The sequence below is a fragment of the Rhyacophila brunnea genome, unplaced genomic scaffold (genome assembly GCF_057557595.1).
Source record: "Rhyacophila brunnea isolate RB1 unplaced genomic scaffold, BYU_Rbru_1.0 scaffold_3, whole genome shotgun sequence".
In the NCBI taxonomy this organism is placed as follows: domain Eukaryota; kingdom Metazoa; phylum Arthropoda; class Insecta; order Trichoptera; family Rhyacophilidae; genus Rhyacophila; species Rhyacophila brunnea.
This window is the reverse complement of record NW_028232965.1, coordinates 46,768,985-46,795,999: the sequence shown is the minus strand read 5'-3', so window position 1 is coordinate 46,795,999 and position 27,015 is coordinate 46,768,985. Positions and strand designations below refer to the sequence as shown.

The window sequence follows — 27,015 nt, the reverse complement described above, 5'->3', positions numbered from 1 at the left end:
ATACAAAGCTCACAATTTAATATAATTTATTGACAGATGACATTATTTAATTTATTTTATTTAGTCAATACATATATAACTATTATATATTACAATATTGCTGTTATCGTTAAAATGTCTTTTAATACGTACTTTCAAAGGTGACAAAGAAGTTTTTGAATAATTTATAGTTGTTATCATTTAATATTTAATTTAAGAAAATATCGTTTTTTCTAGAAAAAATACAAATGTGTATAACTTGAAATCATTTTTATTTAAGTGTATCGAATCGACTTTCGGAAAGATACACTGAAGTTCTTTTGTCACTTTATCGTCAGATATTATGATACAGATGCCCACTATATATACACCTATCTTCGCAAATTATTTTTTTTTTCGACCACGTCAGTTCCTAATAAGATCATATGTGCCTTCACAGAGTGGAGGTTTGTATTAACATATTTTTTTGTTTTACGAGAAATAGATGTCAGCCTTGTTCAACCTATTCGGTCCACACTATGACTCATACACAAATTTAAAAAAACAATATGTATACTTGCCAGACCCAGGGTTCGAATCTGGGACACACGACGCTCGGCCATCGTGGGTTTTTGAAGTTATAATTCTTTAGGTGCGTTTGAAAAATCATATTAGAGTTTATTTTTGGCGTGTGGCATGTAACACATAATTTATTTAGTGATTCGAACCACCGATTGTTCGGTTATCAGCCGAACGCACTACCATTACGCCACAGTACGATACTCCAATCTTGACGATTATACAGTATATATAATATTTACCGAATTTATTATTTTCGGCCATTTGCAATTCCTTACTCAAACAAACTATTAAACGTCATAGTGGCAGTTGTTACTTTAAAAATAAAAACAACGATAAATAATTATATAATTTAGTAATATAAGTTAAAGTGTATAGAAATAATCCAACGGCGTTCCAATAGGCGATCCTTTTTCTTGAGTGTGTAATTTAACAAGATAATTAAGAGCTAGTCGAAGAATCTAGGTTATCACAAATTTTATTTTTGTTTTGTTACGCCAAAGAAGTATAACTTCTAACGCACATACATAAGTACATACACCGATTATTTTTAGTGGTGTTTTATTTAAATAGTATTATTAATTATTATTGGCTGCGAAACGTGGACCCTCAACACGAGAGATGTCCAAAAGCTAAGAGTCACACAGCGAGGCATGGAGAGGTGCATGTTGGGCATCACGCGAAAGGACCGTAAGAGAAACGAATGGGTTAGGAAGCAGACAAGAGTACGCGATGTAATAGACGTTGCCAAACAGCTGAAATGGAGATGGGTGGGGCACATTTCTTGCCGAAAGGACGGCCGCTGGACAAATGCCGTCATCCAATGGTACCCAAGGGGTACGAAACGGCCACAGGGTCGCCCTAAAAGCCGCTGGATTGACGAACTGGTAAAGTTCGGCGGAAATACGTGGCAGCGAACGACACAGGACCGATAGAGTTGGAGAAAGCTTGGGGAGGCCTTCATCCAGCAGTGGATTGACCCCGGCTGATGATGATGATGATTAATTATTATTATACAAGTGAAATTCCTTTATTTTTTTATGAAAGTAATCCAGTCGATTTTATATTCTTCACGTAGGTAATACTAATTGTCATGAATGAGCACTTACACACAATAAAGCACGTCCATGTTATAAATTTAACAAATAATATGAAAACGTGCGAAATTAGCTTCATTTTTCTCAAATTTATATAATTTTAAGTTAACCGACTTTGGTTTAATCACACGATAAATTTGTCATGTGATACCATCGAAAATTCCGAACATAGTGCCCGCATGGTGGATAGAATATTTAAATTTGTGTACACAGTATTTTTGAATACATTCATGAGCATGCTTTTCATTGATTATTTATGGGCTTCGATCCATTTTAATGTTGCAGTTCGTCTACATAGAAATATTTACATATTTTTTTTTACGACATTCACACATCACGGTGAATTATTATGGGATACATGAGAAAATTTGCATGATCTACTGCACAAAAATAATTATGATCATTGACTCTGTCAATTCTCATTATTAACAAGTGAGTAGGTCAAAAGCAAAATGGCTACTGCTCATTGAGATATACTTACATATTAAATAATGACACAGTTTTGTGGGCTTTATTATAATTACTTATATATTTAATGGAGTGTTCGGCGTTATTTTTACCATTGTCTAAATCGTTTAATTTTAACAATTCAGCAGTTCATTTGAACGTCTGTGTATTTCAAAAATGAAGAAAAGCTTCTTACCTACTCAAGTGAAAGCATATTAAAACTAAAATATAAAAAGCTGGTCCCATCTACTAATCAAATATAGTAATCTTAAAACTATTCTTAAATTTTAAAAAGGCAATTATTGGTTAAGGCTACTTTGTAGAATTCATTTACAATAGTATAATATTATTAATATTGTACTATTGTATGAACGCAAATATTAACGGAATTTAAAATAGCACATTGGATGCACAATTATTGGGATATTTCAGCATGATTAGTATTGTCTCGGTTGCGTAATTGGTAAACCATATTTCTCGAAATACGATGGATGTAGATTCAAATTCCGTTCGGTAAACATATTTTTCTAATAGAATGTTTTTGAAGTGTTCCAAATTATGCATATTAAATACTTATTATACTATATTATTTATACTTTTTTTTAATAATCAGGACCAATTTCGTCTGCTTAGATGGACGTATTAAATTAATATAGTAAATACATAATACAGCAATTATTTATTTGCAGAAAATATGTTTACCTATAAACAATAAAAATATGTTTGTATCAGTCAAAAATGATCTTCTAAGGCCTAAGCTATAGTTTCTTAACCGGTGGTCCGCGAAGATTTTTGGGTGAGCCGTAAAAAATTTCTGCAGTTCAAAAATAGTTAGTATCCATTTTTAAAGCTTATATTAAATTTCAAGTAATAAATATCATTCAGAACTCATGCACCTACAAGGGTTCACAATGAATTAACAAATCATTTCCGGATTGAATGATATTATTGTATATATTCATAAATCGTTTCATTGAAGGACAGGGGCGTGGTTTACCTAGAAACCCAACATTTGAAGTGGGGTTGTATTATATTTCGACGATTGTTTCAAAAATAGTGTAAATATAAATACTTATTGACAACATTGAATTCTAAGCTGATGAAAACTTTATTGTTCTATCGTGTCGTATTGTGGCTTTAGTAGTATTTATTATAATCCCATTAATTACTAAATACCCTGTAGATAATATCAAAAAAAGTACAAAAGAAATGCAACAAAACTGCCTCAATTACCTTTCTGAACATTAATCATATAACTTAGACTATGCGAGTGAGACATAGTTTTCCAGCGTATATTATTTTATGTATTCTATAATATAATGTGTATAGAATTACTTATGTCTCAAAGTGCTGAAACAATTCGGAGCAACTTTGAGAAATTTTGCATTCACGTGCGGTCGTCTAGGGACGTTCCATATAATTTAGTTTCGAATAGTTTATAGTTTGTACGAAACTATTTTTTATATTAACTGCCAAAGTCTATACCAGGGATGGCGAATCTTTTTACGTACGCGTGCCAAATTTTCCCAAATAATATTTTTCAACTGCCTGACGGGTCAAGCAGTTTTTTTATGGCGAAAAATTTTTTTTTTTAGTTTTCTAAAAAATAGTTTTTAAGAGTTCTATTAAAAAAAATAAAAATTACAATTGAGTTATTGATATTCTATTTTCACCATGTTTCTAGCCGAAGGCATATCTTTTATTCATTGAATATTTTTTCCTTGTTTTCAAATCACTCAAAGAGATCGTGGAAGCATTTAGACCACTCTTCATTCATATTATATTCTACATCACTGAGCGGTTTTCCATTTTTAGAGATTATGTTTGATGTTAAATAACGAGCAGTTATTATATTTGAGTGACTGCCGATAATTAATTTCATAAGGTTTGTTGATTGAATATTTTTATTTTTAATTGCTCGATCCTAAGGACCGACGAATGCAATCGTATATTTACATTAAACGTAATGATTATTCTTTTAAATGATTTGCCTGCAATTATTTATACAATGCGATTTGTCATTATTTATGGATGTATATCGTCGTTTCCGTTTCCGCACCGATTGATACCTAAAAATAATATGAAAAACCGAAGAAAATACGCATGGCTATGTCGTCATTATTTTTTAATATTATATAAGTACATACTTCAGTATATATTTATTCGTAAAACTTTTTTATGTAAAAAAAACATTTTTTAAATACTTATTTATATAATAGTACTTAATATTTCTTTTCTCTTCAAAATGAAACATTCGCGTACCATGCAAAATCATCTCGCGTGCCACTCGTAGCACGCATGCCATAAGTTCGCCATCCCTGGTCTATGCGTTATATATATTGTGAATATTATACTAATGTGTATTAAATATTTTTATATACATCTCTACCCAAATAACTCCGTTCTTTTTTCACCTCATGAAAAGGTTTTTCGTTAACATTTTTTTTTACATAAACTGGCTCACTTGTTCAACCTACTAGGTCACAATATACAGTATGTAAAAATCCAGATCAGGAATTGAATCTCATGACTTCATAAGCGGTCATGCATGTATTGCGTTTATTCGTCTTTAATACACATACCTACTTATCTGGATTTAACACTGTATATTACGTTCGGCCACAATGGCTGAGTGGCTTAAGCGTCGGTCTATAACGTCGTGGGTCCCATGTTCGAATCCTGTGTCTGGAAAATACACATTGTTTTTCAATTTCTGTTTGAGTCAGGGTATGCACCTTATAGATTGGGCAAGTGGGTAACATCCATTAACAAATCTGTAAACACAAACCTCGACTCCGTTGAGGCCCATATTATGATATTATTAGAATCGAACATGGTCAAAAAGAAAAATATTACGTTTTCTTTGAATAAGATAATATAATAATTATTATTATTTATATTAATGATAAACACCGTTAAAAATACGATAAATGTATTGAAAAATCAGACTTGTTATATTTTATAAAATTATATAAAGACGAGAGGTTAGTATTTAAATTTAGATATTTAACGTAATAATTTGACATGATATTAAAATAAATAACACAAAGTTATCGAAAATGCGGTAGTCATTTAACTAACACTCGTGGGAGGTGCCTATTTCTAAGGTTTCAGTAATCAAGAACTTTTGAACGAAGTGACTGTTTTTTTTAGTCAGATTAACGATTCAACGATCTTTTAAAAACCGCGTTTAGTTTTAATAACATCAATATTTAACCGGTTAAGTGCCCAAAGCGTCTTTGGACGCCCTAATTACACCAATTCTTATGTTTATTACTATCAATTAACTAATTGCGGCATAAAAAGGATTAAATCCGTGTGTGATAACTTTTATTATGATAAATTGGTAGTATCTATTAAATCACCATACCGATTCACAAATGCAAAAGAAAATTTTTGAATTGGTTAGCAGTACAGTAATTATTTATATGAATTAAAAATATATAGCTTGGCAATCACACCTTTACGCGAGTGTTTTCATATACGTTTAATGAAATCTTTTAAATTAACTTTACAATAATTAATTGTGAAGAATAGCTTAATTGAATAATATAATAAATGAAAATGATACAATGTTACCATGAGCGGCATGAACTCTCAAAATTAAATTCTGGGGTATACGCCACTGCAAAATCATACTTTATTAATGGTTTGGTATATGGTTTTATTCTACATCTGTTGGTATTAATCAATTCAAAATTAGAATACTATATCATCAAAATATTTTTGTGTCTAGTTCTTACATTGTGTTTTTCTGCGAATCCTAACTAACGATAAACTTTGGTGCGAATAGTTTTGAAATTAGAACAATTCATATTGTACCAATCGAATGAAATTAGTGAACATCCCCAATTTGGTTTTAGTGCACCAATTTACCACCAAAGTTGCCAGCTGTGTAAATTAGTTTTAAATTGCTCCATAGTTGCCGTTAACAAGAAACAAAGCAGAAACTTGTCACTGTTCTAAACAAACTTTGAATAGAACTTGCATTTGGGTTAAACATTTTTTTGATTTATTTTGAAACTTTATATTTGAAAATAAAAAATACAATTTAAATTAAAATTACCTAAGGATAATGTTTTCTACACTAAAATAATCATTGTTTTAAGATCACCATCATACACCACCATCTTCGGGACAATTTTAAAAACTTCCATGATTTTTTTCTCGACCACCGCCACGTCTTTATATAATTATTAAATTTGATATAGGCATGTGTTGCCAAGCGTACTTTAATATATTATACCATAATTTTAGTATCTTATAAAACATACGATTGTAACATAAATGTTTTATAATGTTACGTCAATTTCGTTTAAATACCATTATCTGGAGCTATTTAAACTATTTTCATTCACCTTTTCGTAATTTTTTACTGTCAACATAAAACGGGGTGGCAACACTAACACAATCATAGTATACCATAGCATAACGAGCATTAGGTGCCAAGTATGTAATTATTATATGAGGCGTGTATTTTCGAAGTGGACTTATTCCACGTATTTTTTGACAAAACCCAAAAAACTATTTATGGTGTTTACTTTTGTTACTAACACTGATTTTGGAGTTGATTTTTCTACTGAATTTAATGCTATTATGTGCATCTAAAGAAAAAATATTTGTTCAAAATTATATCCTTTAAATTCAGGCATTCTAAATCATTTTCGTCAAGTAGTGGAATAAGGTCACTTCGAAAATACACCACTCATATCAAGACCTACTTCATAGATTAGCCTTGTATTTGAGTCTCTATGATATAAATTATACAGTGAAGTGTCAGTCGTGGGCTTAGAACCCGCGTCCAACTAAGATAATTTACTTAAAAGCGGATATTCTTCCTCTACTCTACTCTCCTACGTATGTGGCGATTTATAAGTATACATATACGCGTGATTTTTATAATTTAAAATATTTAATTTTCATTGTATATTTATCAAAAAATTGACAAAATTCTTATATGTATGTTGCATTGATTAATATTATACGTCTTGTGTCACCGTTTAAAAAAGGTTGAGAACGATTTCAGGACAATGGTTTTCAAACTTGTTAATTTTTTGGTACCATTATTGTTCAAAAATTCTTTCACGGAGACATAATTTAAAACGTTCCCTTTGGAAGCATATTCGTGACTATTTAATTAGCTTTTCCGAACTATCAATCAGACGTATGGTAATTATAATCAAACGTGTGAATAATTATTTTTCCGGTATTCCAAATTTTAACGGAAATAATGTAAATTAATTAGGAAGATAACAACTGTGAATTTTTTAACGAAAAATAAAACGAATGGATTGTATAATAAAGAAAGAATGGTTACCGAAGCATATATTATAATCGTGCATCAGTGCATTGAATTAAGATCATCTGTTTTTTTTTCTCTTCTAAATATAGTCAACTTCAACATTTTATAAATTTAATCAAAAATAATATAATATAAATATTACTTTTTTATTATTTATATACCTACTCACACTTAAAAATACGTTTATTTCAATACTTGCATACAAATAATAGATGATGTCTGTAATTTGAAATGCGACAGAAGAGTGCAGTAGAGGAGCACAGGCGCATGCGCACCTACCTGCAGAGGGTCGAGAGGGAAGGGGTGCAGAGGGTGAGGATGTTCCTCATCATCACGGCAGCCTACGTCCTCTTCTGGGGACCACTCTTCCTGGTGACTCTGGCGCATCATCCATCGGTCGGGAGCCAACTGGCATATGAGGTAATATATATATATATATTTTTTTTTATAAGGTAACTATATAAAATATTTATATTATCAATTTATTATAAGAATTGGATGCATTTTCTGTAAAATTTCATGAAAAATAACATGGCTGCCTATTGTCAACGTTTTGTATTATCTGTGGGGAGGGATTGTCAGTGGTTAATTATTATCTAATATTGTTGTTTTAATTTAATAAAACGCATTTTTTTGTAGTAGGTACTTATTCCACTTTTAATCAATAGAATAGTACTGGTTTCGTCCGCCACAGAGGGACATTTTCAACTGAATACATTTTTTTTAAAACAATATTTATCAAACAAAATCCAAAGCGACATAAATAATATAGCAATAGGTACATAAATTATCCGTCCAATAATACCTTCCCAATAACAAATTAATTTAAAATTAATGAGGTTGGACATTAATATTAAGTATTACATACATTAGTAGTATAAAATATTAATGTCCAGCCTCATTAATTTTAAATTAATTTGTTATTGGGAAGGTATTATTGGACGGATAATTTATGTACCTATTGGACAATTATGTAAGTACAATAATAAAACTAAAGAAGTAATAATAACAGATGAACAATTAATACGTCGCACAGAATGTAGGCTACTGAACCGTTCAGTCCGAACGTAAAATGAAAATAGTCGGCGCGCGTAACTAATCGCGGCGGGGCGCGGGCCGCGGGTGGGCTGCGCGTCTATAATTATTCTATGTATATGTATCGTAAAGCTTTAGCGTCGGAGATCGTGAGTAAAACATGTTCCATGTTAAAAATAACCTTAAAATAATGTATGGTGTTTTCATCAGATAACACTCCACATCTCGTACGTGCACGCGTTCGTGAACCCAGCTCTGTTCCTCTGCCTCCATCACGCCCTAAGACGAGCTGCTGTCCAGCTGTGCTGTGGCTGCTGCGTCCACTGGAGCCGGTGGGTGCTGTCGCTTACTGCGGCAGGTAAGACAACACTTCAAACATTATACTTTATAGTTTAATAGAGTATCCTCCAGATAACCTTGCCATTGTACACAGTGACAAGGATTTGTGTGTATACGCAACCGTATAATTGTATTAGTAGAAGCCAGGCACTTGATTGGTTTACTCACGTTTCAATTCAAAAAAATCTATTCCAAATGGCAAGGTTAGGTGGCGGCCACTCTACCAAACCACAAATTACATCATCTAATCATAATCTCGCCTATTTCAATATAACCCACCTCGTCTCCATCCAGGTAAGAGAGACGATGAAATAAATCCATACAATACAAGATCTTGGACTATAAGTAGACGGAGTAATATTATGAACTTTCTGTTAATTGTGTTGTTATCGACAATAGGTGGTAATTTCACAACTTCTGTCCGAATGAATTTGTAACTTTTTTTATTGGTATTTAATTAATTATTCGTATGGTGGCAAGTTGTCATTGACACATGAAACAAAAATATTATAATCGTGGTCCCCACACCATGAAGAGGGCTCCCAAGCCATAATCTTTGGCGCCCCCCTCTACCTATCGCTAACGCTAAAGGCAGTATGAAGCTCTACAGTAGCGTTTTCCAAATGGTGTTCAAGGTAAAATTAAGGGTAGGTATTCAGTGTATTTTTATCGATTTTTTGTATTTTTTAATACCTTCTTCCACTTGAATTATAGAGTTGTCACGTATCGACACGCAGCACTTAAAAATTGCACTGCTTAACCATATATTTTAAAATGTTAATATAGTTTAAGTAAAATTGCGCCGCAGGCTATTTAATTTACTTTTACAGCAATTATGTAATGTATGTTATCTCACGTAATTGGTCGAACCGCCACGCCGGACCCCCATGCTAGAGCCCTGTCATCCCTCCCACTAGTGGGGACCATGATTATAATACAAAAAACTTTATAATGTCATCAGTCAAAATTTGTGTCACTGTCTTTTCGTTGTATTGTTTCATTGTTTATTGAACTCATCGCCTGATAGATTCCTTACCATCGGCATGGAACGTTAGTGAAGATAAAGGAAATTACAGTATATTTGTCTTACATAATTATTGTAGATGTATATATCAGTGCCAAGGGGTGGAAGTACGCTGTTAAGATTCGACATAAATAGTGCATACTAAACTTTGTCATATATACTTATTTGTTTGTCAGATCTTAACTGCTCATCTCTACCCTTCAACACTGGTATATAACTATGAAAGTATTGTTTATATATTATACAGACATATACCAATTAATATTACGCGAGTAAAAACATAAGGGCTTTAATGAATATTATATATATGTATGGTTAGCCTTCTCGACAAGCGCCGTTGGAGAATCTTCTGTACTTGAATATTTATTTCCCAAAAAGCCGTCTTATCTTATGAAATTCAATTCACGTGAAAATGTAAAACTCTGGAAATTATCATTCGAAGGCACGAAAATTATAACGGGGACTTTTTCCTTTTGTTCATTCACGCCTCGCGAAGAGAAGACAATATGTTCGGGCGACGTTAAAGATTATAAACGACCAGTTTTCTTTTGTCCTCGTCCATGGCTGCGTAATAATCCGAAACGGACCTCAAAATTAATCCAAATTGAAAACGATGATGGCTCAAAATATTGAATTAAATCACAGGACGTTAATTTTTACTGCCTGCTTTTGTGAATACTAATAATATAGTCATTATCCCATAATCATACTAAATAATATTATTACTCAATGTCATCTATGTCAAAACACGCGTGGATTATTGTGTTTGGAATAACTCGAGTTAGAAGGTTTGACAAACTATATATTCGGAGTTACAAAGAATGATCAATGTGTTTTTGGGGTAAAAAATATCTTTTTGGAATTACAATACATAGAGGTTTATATACAACTAAAAATACTACACCACTGCATACTTAAATCATTTTTAGATAAAATTGGAGTTACAAGGAATGATCATTTATGTCACGATTTGAACCTTCCATAAGTCGATCCGATCAATGGTGTTATTATTTTTAATTCGAAACGAAATTTTAGAATTCGAATCATTCTTTTTAAAATACATAATGACATCCATCAAATTGATACATTGAAATCGGCTTCTGGTAGTTTTATAACCAATTCAATTTAGTTATGAATCATAATATTGAGTTGTGAATAAATGTGTATAAAATGATCATAACTAAGTTACTCTGCAGAAACAATCTGGCTAAATTCCGAAAAGGCAAAGAGTACCTGCTATTGTACACAACATTAGATAATTACGCATCGATATCTAATAATTCGGATTCGGCCTTTGCCGGTGACGATCGGATGTTATCGCTTTCCAAATTTCTAGCCAGACTGCTCAATTGTTATAAACACATACATATATTACACCCTTATATTAAACAGACGCTGAATTATGACCTCGTCCCATAGACAGAATCAAATTTTTGTAGTAAAAATTATTAGTTTGATTTTGGTTCTACGTTCACTAGAAGTTACAATAAATAGCACTAAATCACTGATTTAATATTCAATTTAAAGACGGCAGGGATATTCAGGTATTTTGCGGGGTAATTTGAGAGAAAAGAGACATTAAAGTGGTAATAGGGTGCAGCGTAATGCCTGGTATAGATAACTCAGTATACAGTGGGACCATGTGTGATTCACGAGTATATTGCAATTGTTTGCTGCAATGTCTGTTTATATGCTACTCGTAGTTTAGAACACCACTCGACTACTTAATCTGCAAACCGGCTAACTACATATTGTTCAGGAATGAGAAAAAACTTAATAATTTAACTATCGGGCGGAATTTAACAATTCCAAAAATACACATTGAATTCTCTTAACAAAGAAGGTGCACTATAAATTAATACACTATTTTAGATTCCCTTTTATATATAAAAAAAATATATATAAATAGCCGAGTTGTTCCATTTATGATATTGGAAATTTGGCACCTGCGTTTGGCTGTTATGCATGAAGCACAATAACGTATATTTTATTTATAGGTTTAAGAGTTTGAAATTTTGTGTGACCATAGAAAACATGCTTTATAACAAAATGCCATCAAAATTCATTTTTGGTCAAAAGTGCAGTTAGCTGGTTTGCAAAGCTGTCGCTTTGAAACTGCGAGGTGCTTTTATCGTGCCCATTTTGCTACTGTATACAGATTTACCTATATTATGTGCATAGATGCAAGATGTCGTCTGTAAATCATTGTGGTTGTACTACATCGTATAAATACTGATGTTCTAATATCACGATCAATGTTTTACAATATTGTTTAAAAAAAAATAACAATTCATTGTCAGTTATAACAGTATAATTCGTTAAAAAAATATTTCAATAGCTTGGGCAGTTTTGATTCCGTGCTTTTTATGTTACGGAGACTGGTTTAATATTAAAATACTTTTTCAGTGTGAAACTAGCGCATAAATTCCATTAGGCTGGCTGAAAAATTCACTGCGAATGAATACTTTTTTTAATTAATTAAACAGTTTCAATGTAAATTAAATTTCTGAACTTTGCGTGTTTTTTTAGAGAAAAAGTAACAGGATTTTTAAGTGGCCGTTTTTCTCAAAAAGTTTAGCATTAACGAAACTAATATTCATTGCATAATATAAAAGAAATATACTAAGTATACATATAAGGACGTTTTCATGAGAATTACACTATATCATTTTAGTACTATAAATTAGATTATTAAAAATTGAGTGGGTGTATAGTTTTTTATGGTATAATTAGAGTGGCTTTTGGAGGGAGGTCGCCTATAATAAGTAACAGAAAAAAGTGATGGAACAGACAAACTTAAAATAGTTTTGAAGTTTCTTTAGTAGTTTACTTGTCTTAAAAAATAATATTTCACTGTTTAAAATAGATATTTTGAATCCAAGCCGATGCACGTATCCTTCGATATGTATGTATAAAAACTAAACATGTAAATGTTATGTACTTAAAAAAAATATTCAACGAATAATCCACAAGATTTAAGAATGTAACATTCTTTATTGAACATACATAATTTGAAAACACCTCAGATAAATATTACATAAATAACGACTAAATAAATACAAATGTGATATTTAGTAGCATTCGAAATTTTTTCCCCCGGGAATCGGGTTTATGTGCAGTGACCACTGAGCTATACATGTTCTATATAGTTGCGACTTGCTATCTAAAAGCGCTTCGGAGAATATTATAAAAAGCATTAGTTAACTTTGTCGCAATTAGATATGACGCACACAGCTTAGCGGTTAGAGCACATGGGCGTGAATATCAGGGGACGTGAGCTTGAATCCCGCTGGATGTCGTATTTTTTTTTTCAAAAACAATGTTACTTGTGGTTATATATTTCTCTGGAGTGTTTTCAAATCATGTATGTAGGTACATAGATATATATATATATATATATATATATATATATATATATATATATATATATATATATATATATATAATATAATATGAGTTGAAAATGTCCCACTGAGGCGGACGAAACTGGTCCTAATCTATTGATTAAAAGTGGAATAAGTACTACAAAAAATTGCGTTTTATTAAATAAAAACAACAATATAATATAGACAAAAGATTTCCTTTCACCCATACGACTGTATATTATTTGTGACGTCATCGGCGTATTTTTTTACACAACAATTTTTATATTCCCGATTTAATGGGTGGAAAGACTGCAATAATCGAGTTTCACCATGTACCTAATTTCACATCAATATTAATCCTTTTACCACTCATTACATTTTAGTGGTTAGTAAATTTCGTGGTTAAATGATTTCTTTCTTAAAGATACACTTTAATTTTTAAAATAAGCGTTAGCTATCGATTCTTTACAAATATTTGCTAATAATTAAGATATTTTTTTATTACTTAAGGTATTTATAGGGCATGTTGATGGATCGAAAAAATATCTATCGATGTTTATGAAATATGCTATTGGAGGCGCTCAGGATCTCTTGGACTGTCAAGAGTACAAAACAAATCTATCCTTAAAGAGCTAAGGACAAAATACAATATGTTATAGAGATTACCTCAACCATCTGTTTCAGACAGACTGCTCAATTTTTTGGTCATGTAATTAAGAGGAAAGGTGAAAGAGTAAAACTGTAATCGTAAATGAGAAAGATGAAAAATTCGCACACGTTAGTCAAATCAAATCGTGTGATAAAATCTTCATTGATCAGAAAATCAGAAAAACCGTTTTTACGTATAGTTTTCGGTATAGTTTTAAATACGAATCTGCGATGAAAAATATATACGTAAATAGAAAAATAGACTGCAAAAGAGTGTGAGAAAATATTCATAGAAGACGGCTAAGAAAAAATATATTGTTTTCATTTATAAAACTTTTCACAGCATGTCAGTAAAAATTTTCTGTGAAAATCATCTGAAGTGGCTAAAGTTTTTATTATGAATCAGCGATGAAAAATATATTAGGTAGTATTTAAAATGTCGATTATGCACTTTATAATGATTTTCTTTTGACAACTCCACTACAGTTGATGCACGGAACATTAACTCCTTCACTTAAAACCAACACTGATTAATTATACAACTAAATTATACTCGGAAAATTGGCGACCGCAAAGAGTACCCCATTAATCAAATATGAATTGAGTTTTGCAAGTAACAATACAATAAAACAGAAAGTAGGTTACTCATCACTTTAAATATATCATTACTTATATAAGTAGCTATTTTTATATATTTCCACCATAAAATATAAAATAGAATGCCTACTTTATGTCCCATAAGTTGATGGTCAAAAACTCTTTTATATTGCAGTGCCTACTTTATTAACCACAATAAACGCATATTTGAATGAGGAATAACAGTTATTTATTTGCTTTTAAAGCAAAAACTTAGAAGAAAAATAGAATTTTTAACATACATAATTAAAAAGTGTTAACTCAAAATTTTTGAAATATATAACAATCGATACATAGAATTAAAACGAGATAAATCGCCCGGCTTTTCTCAAATGTGATTAAGTATCGTATTAAAATTTTACAGACCCACGCTTATCACGCATTACTTTGTTACTATTGAGATATCGACAATCTAAAAATGAAAAATCGAGTCAATTATCTGGAAAATTAAATCGACGACACCTACATTTCTTGTATAATTCTCTCTGTGAATTTGAAATATAATGTCGTTGAACATTTTACATTGATTGAATCACTAAAAAAAGTTTGTGTTGTTGCAAAAAGCTTAATAGCTTAAAAGCATAATAAATGAAAATTAGCACTAACAATATAGGTACTTAGAGGAATAATCGAAAAAAAACCTACCTCGAATTCTCAAGAGAACAAATATGATATTATTAAAAATTCACGAAGCTCTAAATATTGTATAAGCTCTGTTAATTTTCGTAATTTGATTTAATCATTTTGTAATAAACGGAAACGGACAAACATACCTACATTCCAATTTTATTACTAAATTTATGCATAAGTAGGTGCATAGATTTTGTAAATTATTAAATCCATGTACTGAATTTACTGCACGAATTTCAAATGTTTCCCATTTTATTCATAACCACACGTTCGAACATTCAAATTTTATATTGTCAATTTATTATTCATGCAAATATATGCCTAATTTAATTCACACCCCCATAGTTTACGCAACTCGTCGAGTGAAAACACTTCTATCGGAACGTACCTACACAATAGCTAGCTGTTGTGTACACTCATTAATACTTTGCTTTGGACTAATTAATTTTATTCATTAATTAGCTTCTTCAGTCTCTCGACTGCCACTTACATTTAGACTCTCGAGTTATACACATTTTATAGGTTCAACTTTAAACAACGTTAGCTCTGTTGTACCAAGTTGAAAGTTGAAAGAGAATAATAATCAACGATTCGGCGAATCTCCTGAGAATGAGCTTAAATAACACTGATTAAGTTTTCCTTGGATATGCTTTTCTGTGCCGAGAGTGACATTTTAGATAATAATTGATGTTGTCTCAAACAAAAGTTGTCAATATGCAAAATTTATAATAATTACAAAAAAAATAGTCAATGTGTTTTAGAGAACATTCGTGACAAAAATAAACCTTTAAATGCGGTTGAAATTTTTATTCAAAATAATACTTAGTTTCTTTTATTTTCTTAACTGTCAATTCATGGTGGAACTGCATTGTATTGTTGTTTAATGTAATAAAACGCAACTTTTTTTATAGTACTTGAAAATGTAATTCTGAGGCGCACGAAACTGGTCCTAATTTATTGATTAAAAGTGGAATAAGTACTACAAAAAAATGCGTATTATTTATTAGTATTATTGATATTTACATTGTCACTAGAATGAGAGTGCTGTGACTTGTGAGTTGTAGGGATGCTATTGAAAAAATACGTGATTCCTATTATGTACTTATATTTTAAACCGTATTCGATCTTAAGAAAATCATGTGGATCACACTCTCACACTCACCACATAGTAGATGTTGTATTAACAGATTTTTTTACGGGAAATGATGTTAGCCAATTGCCTAACCTATTAAGTCCATAGTCTAAGTCCAAATACACATCGAAAAACAGCAAGTGTTTTTTTTGTAACCAGGCACGGATTCGAAAACACGATATTATAGACCAGACATCATCCGCTCGACTGTCGTTTTTACTACTATTATGATATAACCATTGGAGGATTTATTGTTGAATCAAATTAAATACACAACATTATTGCTAACGAGTAAATAGTTTATCGGCTATTTCTTGACATGTGCCGCATTTTCAGTATATATGGGCTGCACGCCATTAACTGCCACCTAATTTTCAAAACAAATATATTAAAATTAACATAAACCAATAATTTTAAAAAAAAATCTCTAATTTATTGGTTGGTTCGCGTCTACAATAATAGCTTGCTAGATATCGATGTAATACATTCTGAAATTTATTTTGTAATTTTATATGTATGAACGATCAAAATTGTTGCGTATATATTATTTCCCGTAATATCACTGTGTAGCTTTGATTGCGGACTCCTTCCATATTATAATAATAATTATGGCTTCTCTTTAATATCTCGATATATTTATATTTCAGGATGAATAATTGTATTTGTTACATTGTACAACGTAACAAAGACGAATGTCATGTTCAACTGCTTTGCGGGCCAAAAAGAGATCCTCCTCAATGGCACTCAACTCGAACAGGGGAAAAACTACATCTATCTGGGACAACAAGTGTCTATAGATGGATGTTTATTTAATAAAATTGTTCGCAGAGTAAAGCTAGACTGGAGTGCTTTTGGCCGCCTGAATAATGTCTTCTAAAGTGACATTCCACTGTGCCTAAAGCGCAAAGTGTTCAACAAGTGTGTGCTTCCCGTGATCACATATGCGTGTGAAACATGGACCGTAAGTAAAAGAGAGATCCATAAACTTAGAGTAGCACAACGTGGTATGGAGAGGTGCATGCTGGGCATAACGCGAAAGGACCAAAAAGAGGAATAAGTGGATAAGGAAGCAGACAAGGGTTTGCGATCTAATAGAGTTTATTAAAAGCCTTAAATGGAGATGGGCTGGACACATAGCTCAAAGAAGAGACAAATCTAGTCATCCAGTGGGATCCAAGAAGTACAAAACGTCCGCAAGGTAGACCTAGAGGCCGCTGGATCGATGAAATGATAAAGTTCTTCGGAAGTACGTGGCAATGCAATGCACAGGATCGAGAGAAGTGGAAGCAGCTTGAAGAGGCCTTCATCCAGCAGTGGATAGATTCAGGCTGATAATGATGATGAATTGTATTTGTTGTAACCACAGTTAGCTTAAGACACAAAATACCAAAAGGGTCACGTTGTACTGAATTCAATCATTAAATATGGTATTTTCCTAATCTTTTCATCAATACGGATATCAGTCGCAATGTTGGTCTCAAGGTTGTCGTTGGCTTCAAATTTCTTAAGACAGTTCGCGATGTCGGTTAACCTATTTGTCTAATTGTAACCAGAGACTAATATCCCCTTCAAAATAATTTCAATGGTTTACTTTGACGGAAAACTTTAAAGAAAACCAACGATAGCTTAAAATTATTTTTAAACAGAATGTTGAATATTCATTAAGTTTCCATATTTATCATATTCATAATAAAATTACAGAAAACTTCTGCAGACTTTTCATTTGCAACGTTCTATGTAATCAACAGTATTAGATCAAAAGGCCACCTCCGTAGAAAGACGAGCTTAAAGCTCGTTCAATTGTAGCCGAAAGTGTTGTAGAGCTTTTGCTACCGCCGCTGCTCTAATCTATTTAAATTCTAAAGCTTAGCACTACTTTGAATGCACTGTTCAAAGACAAACCTCTAGCATAGCTTTAGTTCGAGTCTAATCAACTCAAGTTTGGACTACAGTCATACCTCAGTTTAGTTAAACTACATAATAATGAAACCAGTGTGTAATAAAGTTGTCTTAAATAGTATTTTTGATAAACGGTTCAGTTTTGAAACTGCTGTGCATGAATGACTCGGCATATCAATGAATATTGCTAATGTTTACTTTATTTTCACGATAGTTGACAAACCGCCCTCCACCGATAGTCATACGTCATCACATTTCTTTTTTACCCCATTATCTATTAATTTTAAGTAAAACTGAAGTAGGAAGTAAGATCATGATAACGCGCGTGTTTGAACATGTACCGTTTAAAACAACAAAAAAAATCGGTTAGGTACATGTTTAAACACGCGCGTTAACATATTCTTACTCCTTACTTCAGTTTTAGTTTGTAAATTTATGGCTATGACCGTATTTTGTAGCTTAACCACTGGGGAATGCCAAAAGAAATGGCGTATTTCAAAAAAACATTACTTTATTCTTAAGTCAATAATTATTATAAAGCAATCATTATTCATAGGATGTTTATCACACTTGGTCAAAGACATAGCTTATAATTAATATATTTAGAATTATCTTCAAATGTGTTAATCTTGCCCATTTTTAAAATAATAAAATGCCTAATTCTTGTCAAATTTGGGATCACAGAGATTATCAATATAATTTTTTATCGTAATATAATAATGTCGACATAAATTATACCTACTGATGGTTTTATAAATGCGTTTAAAAATTAATAAATATAAAAAATCTTAACACCACTGCACATTTATGTACTGAAATATGATTATATTCTAAAACATTAGAGCGAGAGGTTTAAAAGAATACTATTTTATGTAATAAAAATACTATATGCAGTCATGAAATGTTTAAAATAAATATAAAAGATAATAAGGCTTCAAAATTATATAAATAGATTATCTACAACGTTTAAGGAATGTCCAGGATCATGCTTTGAAAATAGAATAAAAGCTTCATTTTGACCTACGCTGAGCATGTCCCCCCTTAAGTAACGGAAGTAATGTTCCGTGTAACAAGAGCTGTGAAATTGTCAAAAGAAAATCATGATTAGGTGCACAATCGGTATTTTAAATACTTATCTATTTTTCATCGCAGATTAATAATAAAAACTTTAGCCAATTGAGATGATTTTCACAGAAATTCTTACTGACATGTTTTATAAAGTTTTATAAATAAAACACAATATAATATTATTTTTCTCAGCCGTTTTCTATGAATATTTTGTCACACTCTTGCTAGAACTCGTTATTTTCCCCCTTTACGATTATAGGTGTACCCTCTTAATCACACGGCCAAAAAACTGAATAGTGCGTCTGGAAGAGATGGTTGAGATAATCTCTATAACAGATTGTCTTCTTATCTTGTCCTTAGCTCTTCAAGGATGAATTTGTTGATACTCTTGACTGTCCAAGAGATCCTGAGCGCCTCCAATAGGACATTATATCATAAACATCGATATTGTGTCGCTACATTTCAAAATCAGCCACGTTCACCTTTAGGTATTTTTGACTTTTTTGTGAATTGCTGAAGAACTACTGCTTTCTAACTATTCTGCATTATCAAAATGTGGAATTTATTAATTTTAAATATTCTAAACTCGAAATAATATAAACTTTCACACTTGTGACTGTGTATTTGAGAAAACAAAAAGCTGTTTTTTCTCCTATTCATATATTATGGACTTGGCTGATTTTTAAATCTAGCGACACAATATACTTTTTCGATCCACCCCCATGTCCCCTATATACCTTAATAAAAATAAATCCTAATTATTAGCGAATAATAGCAAATAATCGATAGCTAACGTTTATTTTAAAATTCAATGTTTACCTTGACTAACCACTAAAATGTAATGAGTGGTAGAAGAATTAATATTGACGTGAAAATAGGTACATAGTGAAACTCCATTATTGCAATCTTTCCACGCATTCAATTGGAAATATAAAAATTGTTGTGTAAAAAAAATACGGCGATGACGTCACAACTAATGTTCCAGTTGTATGGGTGAAAGAAAATCTTTTGTCTAGTTTGGTTAACTTTATATACACATTTACATAAATAATTTGAAAACACCTCAGAGAAATATATAACCACAAGAAACATTATTTTTGAAAAAAAAATACGATATCCAGCGGGATTCATACAGTATGCGCGGGTACTCGTTTTAAACAACTTAAAACAACAATTCAAGTGTGATATTATCATTCATAGAATAACGTTTATCTTATTTGTACAATAATTTCCTTTTAGTAAACATCTGTACCTAAATGGTTTATGTAATCTATTTGAGAAACGTGCAAAATTATATTGTTTGCTACTCTGATGTACTAAAACATAACTTTAGTACATCAGAGTAGCATGGCGCTATAACCTAATGCTGTAAGTATCCATACTCTCGCCGAAACTTTTCCTGGTACTATTTGCTACACAAAATGGTATGGTATAAAAAAAACTATATTGACCAAACAAACGAAAATCATCACGCTGTATTGTTTTCTACCATGACCCATTTTTCAGATGCGCCAAAATATCTCTCAGGATCTAAATATTCTAAATAAATGAGTCGCCTAGAGTCATAACTTGCATAAATTGCAATATTGTCATTTTTGAGTTAAATATACCAAGTGATTCCAAAGGCATTAATCTATAAGTATAAAGAAAAATGTTTGGATATCAAAAGTCACTTTAAACATTGAAAATCGTTGAAAAGGTTGACTGTTGGTGTCATAACTCACATTTTTCAATGAATAATGTGAGTTCTGTCACCGAGGACTTTCTAATCAAGGAGCTCTATTTCTCGTAGTGTACTGTGTCTGCAGCCTTATAAGTATTATATATATTTAAAAAAAAATGTAAATCGACTCACTCACTCATTAATATTCAAGGTAGTTCAATACTTTTCTTCTAATTTAAAAAAAAATGCTCTAGTGGTTGTTTGCGATTATTTCAAAACTCGATTTTCGGAATATTTTTAGGCAACTAAAATCATGGAAAATCAGTCATATATCTAGTCAAATTACCACCTAAGACAGACTTAGAATGTTTTCTCCGTACATGTTTAGTCTTAAATTCATTGGGTATTTTATTATTTATAATATCTCTTTGCTACCTTAAATAGACAAAAAAAAATCTTTAAAATATTGATATAGGTACATGTACATATCGGCGTTTAAACCAGGTAACAACTCAATTCCACGAAACCTGCTTACAAAATGTGTAACTCATTCACCGGCCTTCATAATTTGTTAGTCTAACTTATGCTTAACCTACTCACCACCAAAGTATGTCACTGAGAACATACACCGACTTCTTAAGAAAATTATGTAACTATTTAATACAGTCAAATCCTTCTGAAAAAATGTCGTTTAAGAATGAAAAAAGTGCTAAAATTTAAATATGCCAATTTTTAATAAGCGCGTACGGTACCTTCGAAATGTTATAAACTTTACGACAGTAAATGGTGTAATTTTTAAGCCACGATAAAATTTTATGCAATTCGATCAAAAGTAAAAAAAGTGTAAAAACTCTTACTTTCTTCATCGCAAAAGTTCCAACAAATATTTTTTAAGTTTTCCAATAAATATTAATTTTCACCCATTCATACTTAACTTTTTAGGTAGGTACAATCAGGCTTGATTTTGGCAGGAGCGAATTTCAAGATACTTTAAATCCCCTATACAGGCAATGACTTCTGACAACGTTAGTAGATTTCGTAGATTGTGACATCAGTTACCGACTTCGTGTGAATATTTTATAAATTTGACAACCAGTTAATCATATTTCTGACGATTTAATTTAATGTATAATTATTCTGAGGGTAGAATACCTATAGGGTGAATCACATAGCTATTGGCCAGTTAAGGATTTTTTTTATTTTGGCTGGTTATAACTTTCTTGATATTTAACATTTTTGAAGTTTCAGAATGGAATTGTACTGATCAATGCTTTGCGTTTTCATTTTGTTTAACACATACTTCATTACTTTGCCCATTTCTTGATTATTACGGTTTATCTAGATGGAAAGCAAAAATACAGTAATTGGCCACTTTTTTATAGCTATTGGCCCCCCTTTTTATAGTTATTGGCCACTTCAAATCTGATCAAAATGTGTGTTTAAACGTGCTAGCACAACCTTTGATTATTAACAATTCAGAGTAAATAAAGAAAACCATGACAATTTTATAGAAAAAATATATTAAATTGAAAAAAAACACAGATGAAATATGAAAAAAGACAAAAAAATTATATGGTCAGTAATTAATAAGAAAATCTAGTTCTTAGTAATCTTTATTACGAAACAAGTTAAGCATCTCTTCTGTATCCTTCAAGTCAGAACCTTCCGATAGATTCTCTCTGGTCGATATGTCCAAATCATGGCAGATACATCAGTTGGTACCACATAACACAAGTGTCTAATTTTGGGGCATGTTCTTTGTGACGTATTAAAATATTGCCACAATTGATAGAAAACGTTTGAAATTTTGGAGCTTTTTATCAACTACTTGTTTGAAAAAAAAATGTTATTGGAGACCACTCATGGACAGCCTTCTTCCACATTTTCTTCACTGGTCCAAAAACTGACACATCTGATAGTTGAAGTATTCTCGTTGCATTACGATATAATGCAATTACGTCGATTTGCAATGTGTTATATAATATTACACTTAATTCGTACGTCATTTGCGTTTTGTGTACATCGACGAATAAAATGACTGGAATCTGGAACTGGCAATCGAGTGTCGTCATATTTTGCTGATAATGTAAATAATACAAAAATGCGTTCTTATGTATTTCCTTTACCAATTGCATACACGTGAACTTGCTTCATTCGTTCTTTCGACTATTTGGATGACATTTTAAAACAAGATTACAACCAACATATCCCTGGCTTATTATTGTTAAAAGGGTTCGGTCATGGATTTTTCGTTAAAAAAGTTGCACGCTATTCACAATATCGTCTTTTTTCTGGGAAATTCTTTGTTTTCCAGGTCGCATATATTATTATCCTTTCTACAAGATCACATTCTTCTTCTTCTTTGGTTAAGTATAGATGGGGTCCATATTCAGCTCGAATTGTAGAAATTTTCATTTTGAATCGCAAAGTAGCTCGAGGAATGCAATATTTTTTCGCGGTAGCTCTCACAGATATATTATCTTTAATTTCTTCATGAGCTTTATCTAACTGCTGGCTGCTATATAGGGTTTTTTTGACATCATGTACAATCTGCAAAAAAAAAATACAGTAGTTGGCATATGACGAACATAGTAATTGGCCACCCGGCTAATAACTGTTCATTGGTGTCACAATTACACGAAAAAAATATGTACCAGCTAATTTTCATAGCTCTATCAGAATATGTAAAAAAATCGTATTTATTTTTCTAAAACACAGTTATTGGCATAATTGGCCAACTACTTCAAAACACGCTTTTTCAGATACAGTTATTAGCCACCCTTGAAAAGTAACGTTAATTGCTGAAAATGTCAAAAACAATTAGATCCATGGTTTCCATGTAATGCAGGTCAATAGTATTTCAAAAGCAGCTTACCTTAAGGATTTCTTAAGAAATGACACACAAATTCACAGACTTTTAGGTTTGACAGCCAAGAAGACACTAGCACCTTCTGGTGGTAATTTCTGAAATATGGCATACTAAGAAGAAAAGGGGGGAGCTATACATGGCGACAAATGTGAGAAAAGGATGGCTAACACCTTATTTTATTAACTAGTAGTTGAAATGGCCAATTACTATAACACGGCCAATTACTATATCAGTCACCCTACATGATTATTTATTTTATAAAATACTTTATCGATACTTATAAAACGGCGATATACATTTATTTTAAGTTAGAGAAGTTACAAAATTCTTCAATATATAGAGTGTTAAAAATTATATTCATATAAAATAATGTTATTTACCAGGTGAATCAAATTATTATTATAAGAGGTACCTATTAACTAGATGAACCCGTCCTATGTTATTCATAATATAGAGGATCTAGCAGATGAGTTGGACAATATGAATAATTAAGGAAGATCGAACTGTAATAGTTAATATTTGGAGGTAGGTGAGATAAAGTCGCTGTTGCTTGTAGGTTTCGAGGAGAGTTTATCAATCGATACAAAAATACAATAATCTTTTATCGTAGTATATTCTTGGGTTTCCACCGTGTCTACTTCTTCCTTCTTTACTCGACGTTTCGGGCTCGTTGCAGAGGCCATTATCAAGAGATGATATGTTTTATGATGAAAATGTAGTGTAGGTATGTGAATGTAAACGTTGCTCTAAGAATGTCAAAAGGAATCCGATTAGCTAAGAGCAAACGTTGCTCAAAGTAGTGTAGGTATGTGAATGTAAACGTTGCTTTAAGAAAGAAGAAGAAGGAGACACGGTGGAAACCCAAGAATATACTGCGATAAAAAAACAACCGTGAAAGCCTCAAACATTATATAATTTAGATTTTATTCAATTTAATTACGGTTGACTATCTCGAGTGAAGGACTCTTGATGATAGTAGTGCGTCGCGAGTGAGTGAGGATTCAGGGATTGTCCTTCCAATTTATACAAATGCAGTACATATATTACAAGATATATTGTCACAATTAACAAATCATAACAGACCTTACTGATCTAGTTATGATTGAGAAAATGCTGACGATCATTATCGCTCTATTATTTTAGTTTGACAACAAAACGTTCATATTAAAGTGTGTCACTCATTTAATGCTGAGTGGTACGATTACTACAAATTATTATTTGATAATTTATTATTAATACCGTCCAACGCTTATGCCGATCCTGTATCAAACCATTAGAATACGTGACAGTGCTTATTTTGGTTGATTTTATTTCTATCATTGTTTATCTACAAACTACCCAATTTTGCTTTTCTACATAATGATAATATCAGTGGCGAAAGGTAAATTTCGGAAAGAAGTAGGCTATGGAGAAAGTACACTTTATACATAAAAATCGATGAAATTTCAAAAGCCCATTGGTATAAAATTAAGCAATTAATTTAAATTATGTATTTTCCTAAACATTTATAAACGCAAGATACGCTCAAAATACATCGTCATCTTTGAAAAAATCCGTTGTTGTGTACCTGTTCCATAATAATTTATAATAATTTAACCCGAAAAACTAGACATTTTAAAATACTTCTATATTTAAAACACAGACTTAGGTACAATATCAGATTTCAACTGACATAACTGATTGAATAAATTGTCTAAGTCTATGAATGAACTAACTGATAAATAAAAATCACGAGATAAATTATTTTATATTTTTAACAAGTCTTCTATAATATGCGACTTCCTGTTACCATCGATTTTTTGTTATCGGATTCTACGTACTACTATGAGCCTACTGTATGATATTACTACTTTTAATTATACTGTCTCATTTATTTAATTAAACAACGTAGTATGAAAAGTTCATCAAATAGGTCAACGTATGAAGACATTTTAAATTAAAACGTTTCATTCGGGATAATAATAATTACGAGTAATCGAGCTTTAAAAAAATTAAATTTTAGGTTATAAATTGAAACTTTTCAGGCAACACAGTCGCCGAATGGCGCGAGTCCGCCGAAAATAAATTGACGATATAAACTTTCAGGCAATTTGAGTCGGTAATGAACTACCCTTTTCACAATAATTTCTTTTGTGACTTTATTCCACCTCTGCGGCGTACATTTGACGCTATATAAACTACAAACACAGTTCTGATGCTGTACGGAAAATGAAAACATTAAATTGGGTGGATTAATTCGAAACAATAGAATTCATACGAGTTTCTATCTATCTACTGTGTTTTTTATACATGATATTTAAAAAAACATGTTTTTATGAATTAGATTTTATCTCAATTCAACAACACTATGAGAAAAAAAATAATTGGATTTTTAAACTAATTTATCGTATTTTAAAACATTTTCATTAACTTTTTTGTTTAGAGTACGTAGCGGAAAAATACGAAGCTTTTTGAGAATTTACAATTTAAAGTGTCTTAATTAATAAATACGTATCTGTAAACAATAAAAAAAATATTTTAAGTCAAAGATAAACAAACAATTTAAAAAAAAATATTATAAAATGTGAATTTGTTAAATGATCCCAACTTATTATTACATTTATTATTTAATGGTCATGTTTATTAATAAAATTTAATTTATTAAGGCGATACTTCAGTGAAACGGCAAATAATCTTCAACTATAGGCGCGACGAAATTTTGCAGTCTGAGAGCGAACGTTGAGGTGTCAATACGTCAATTTGTTTCGTGATGGCGACGGGGGTATTAATTCTTAAATCGTGTAAAGATGACTAAAAACGTTACCCATTTACTTTAAAAAGAAAACATGTCAATCAATATATTATTATTGTTACTAATAGAACAATAAATGGACGCATGTTAGATTTATATGACAAATTATATTTCGGTCGGCATGCGTCATTTGCACCCGCAATCCGCGCATAGCCTAGCCACGATATTTTTAGACCATGCCTCAACTGAGGTATAGCCTTAAGTTTTCTATAATGTCGTGTAGAGAATTTAGAATAATTCATAGTTTTAATATTTTTTATATTTATTTAAAAAAAAAACATCGATTTTTATAAAAAAAATATAAATGTGTAAAATAAATTTATAAAAAATATAAACTTGAAATCATTTTTATGTATATCAAATCTTATTTAAGTGTGGTCCCAATATTAAAGCTCATCAACAAATTGTCATTTTATAACATTTTTTTTAAATTGTAAGTTTATCTTTGACTTTAAATACAAAATATTTTTCTTTTTAACGTTTTCATATACATATTTATTAGTTAATACAGTTTAAATTATCAAAAAAATGTC

General features: G+C 31.2%; 1 protein-coding gene across 1 annotated transcript in view; it reads left to right on the top strand.

The window, feature by feature from the left end:
• Positions 1–27,015, top strand: part of LOC147068451 (uncharacterized) — a 343,294-nt gene that overhangs the window by 315,457 nt on the left and 822 nt on the right. Inside the window, exons 8-9 of the mRNA XM_085952989.1 lie at positions 7,624–7,805; positions 8,619–8,776. Of these exons, the coding sequence (XP_085809115.1) occupies positions 7,624–7,805; positions 8,619–8,776 (340 nt within the window). The remainder of the gene's footprint in view (positions 1–7,623; positions 7,806–8,618; positions 8,777–27,015) is intronic.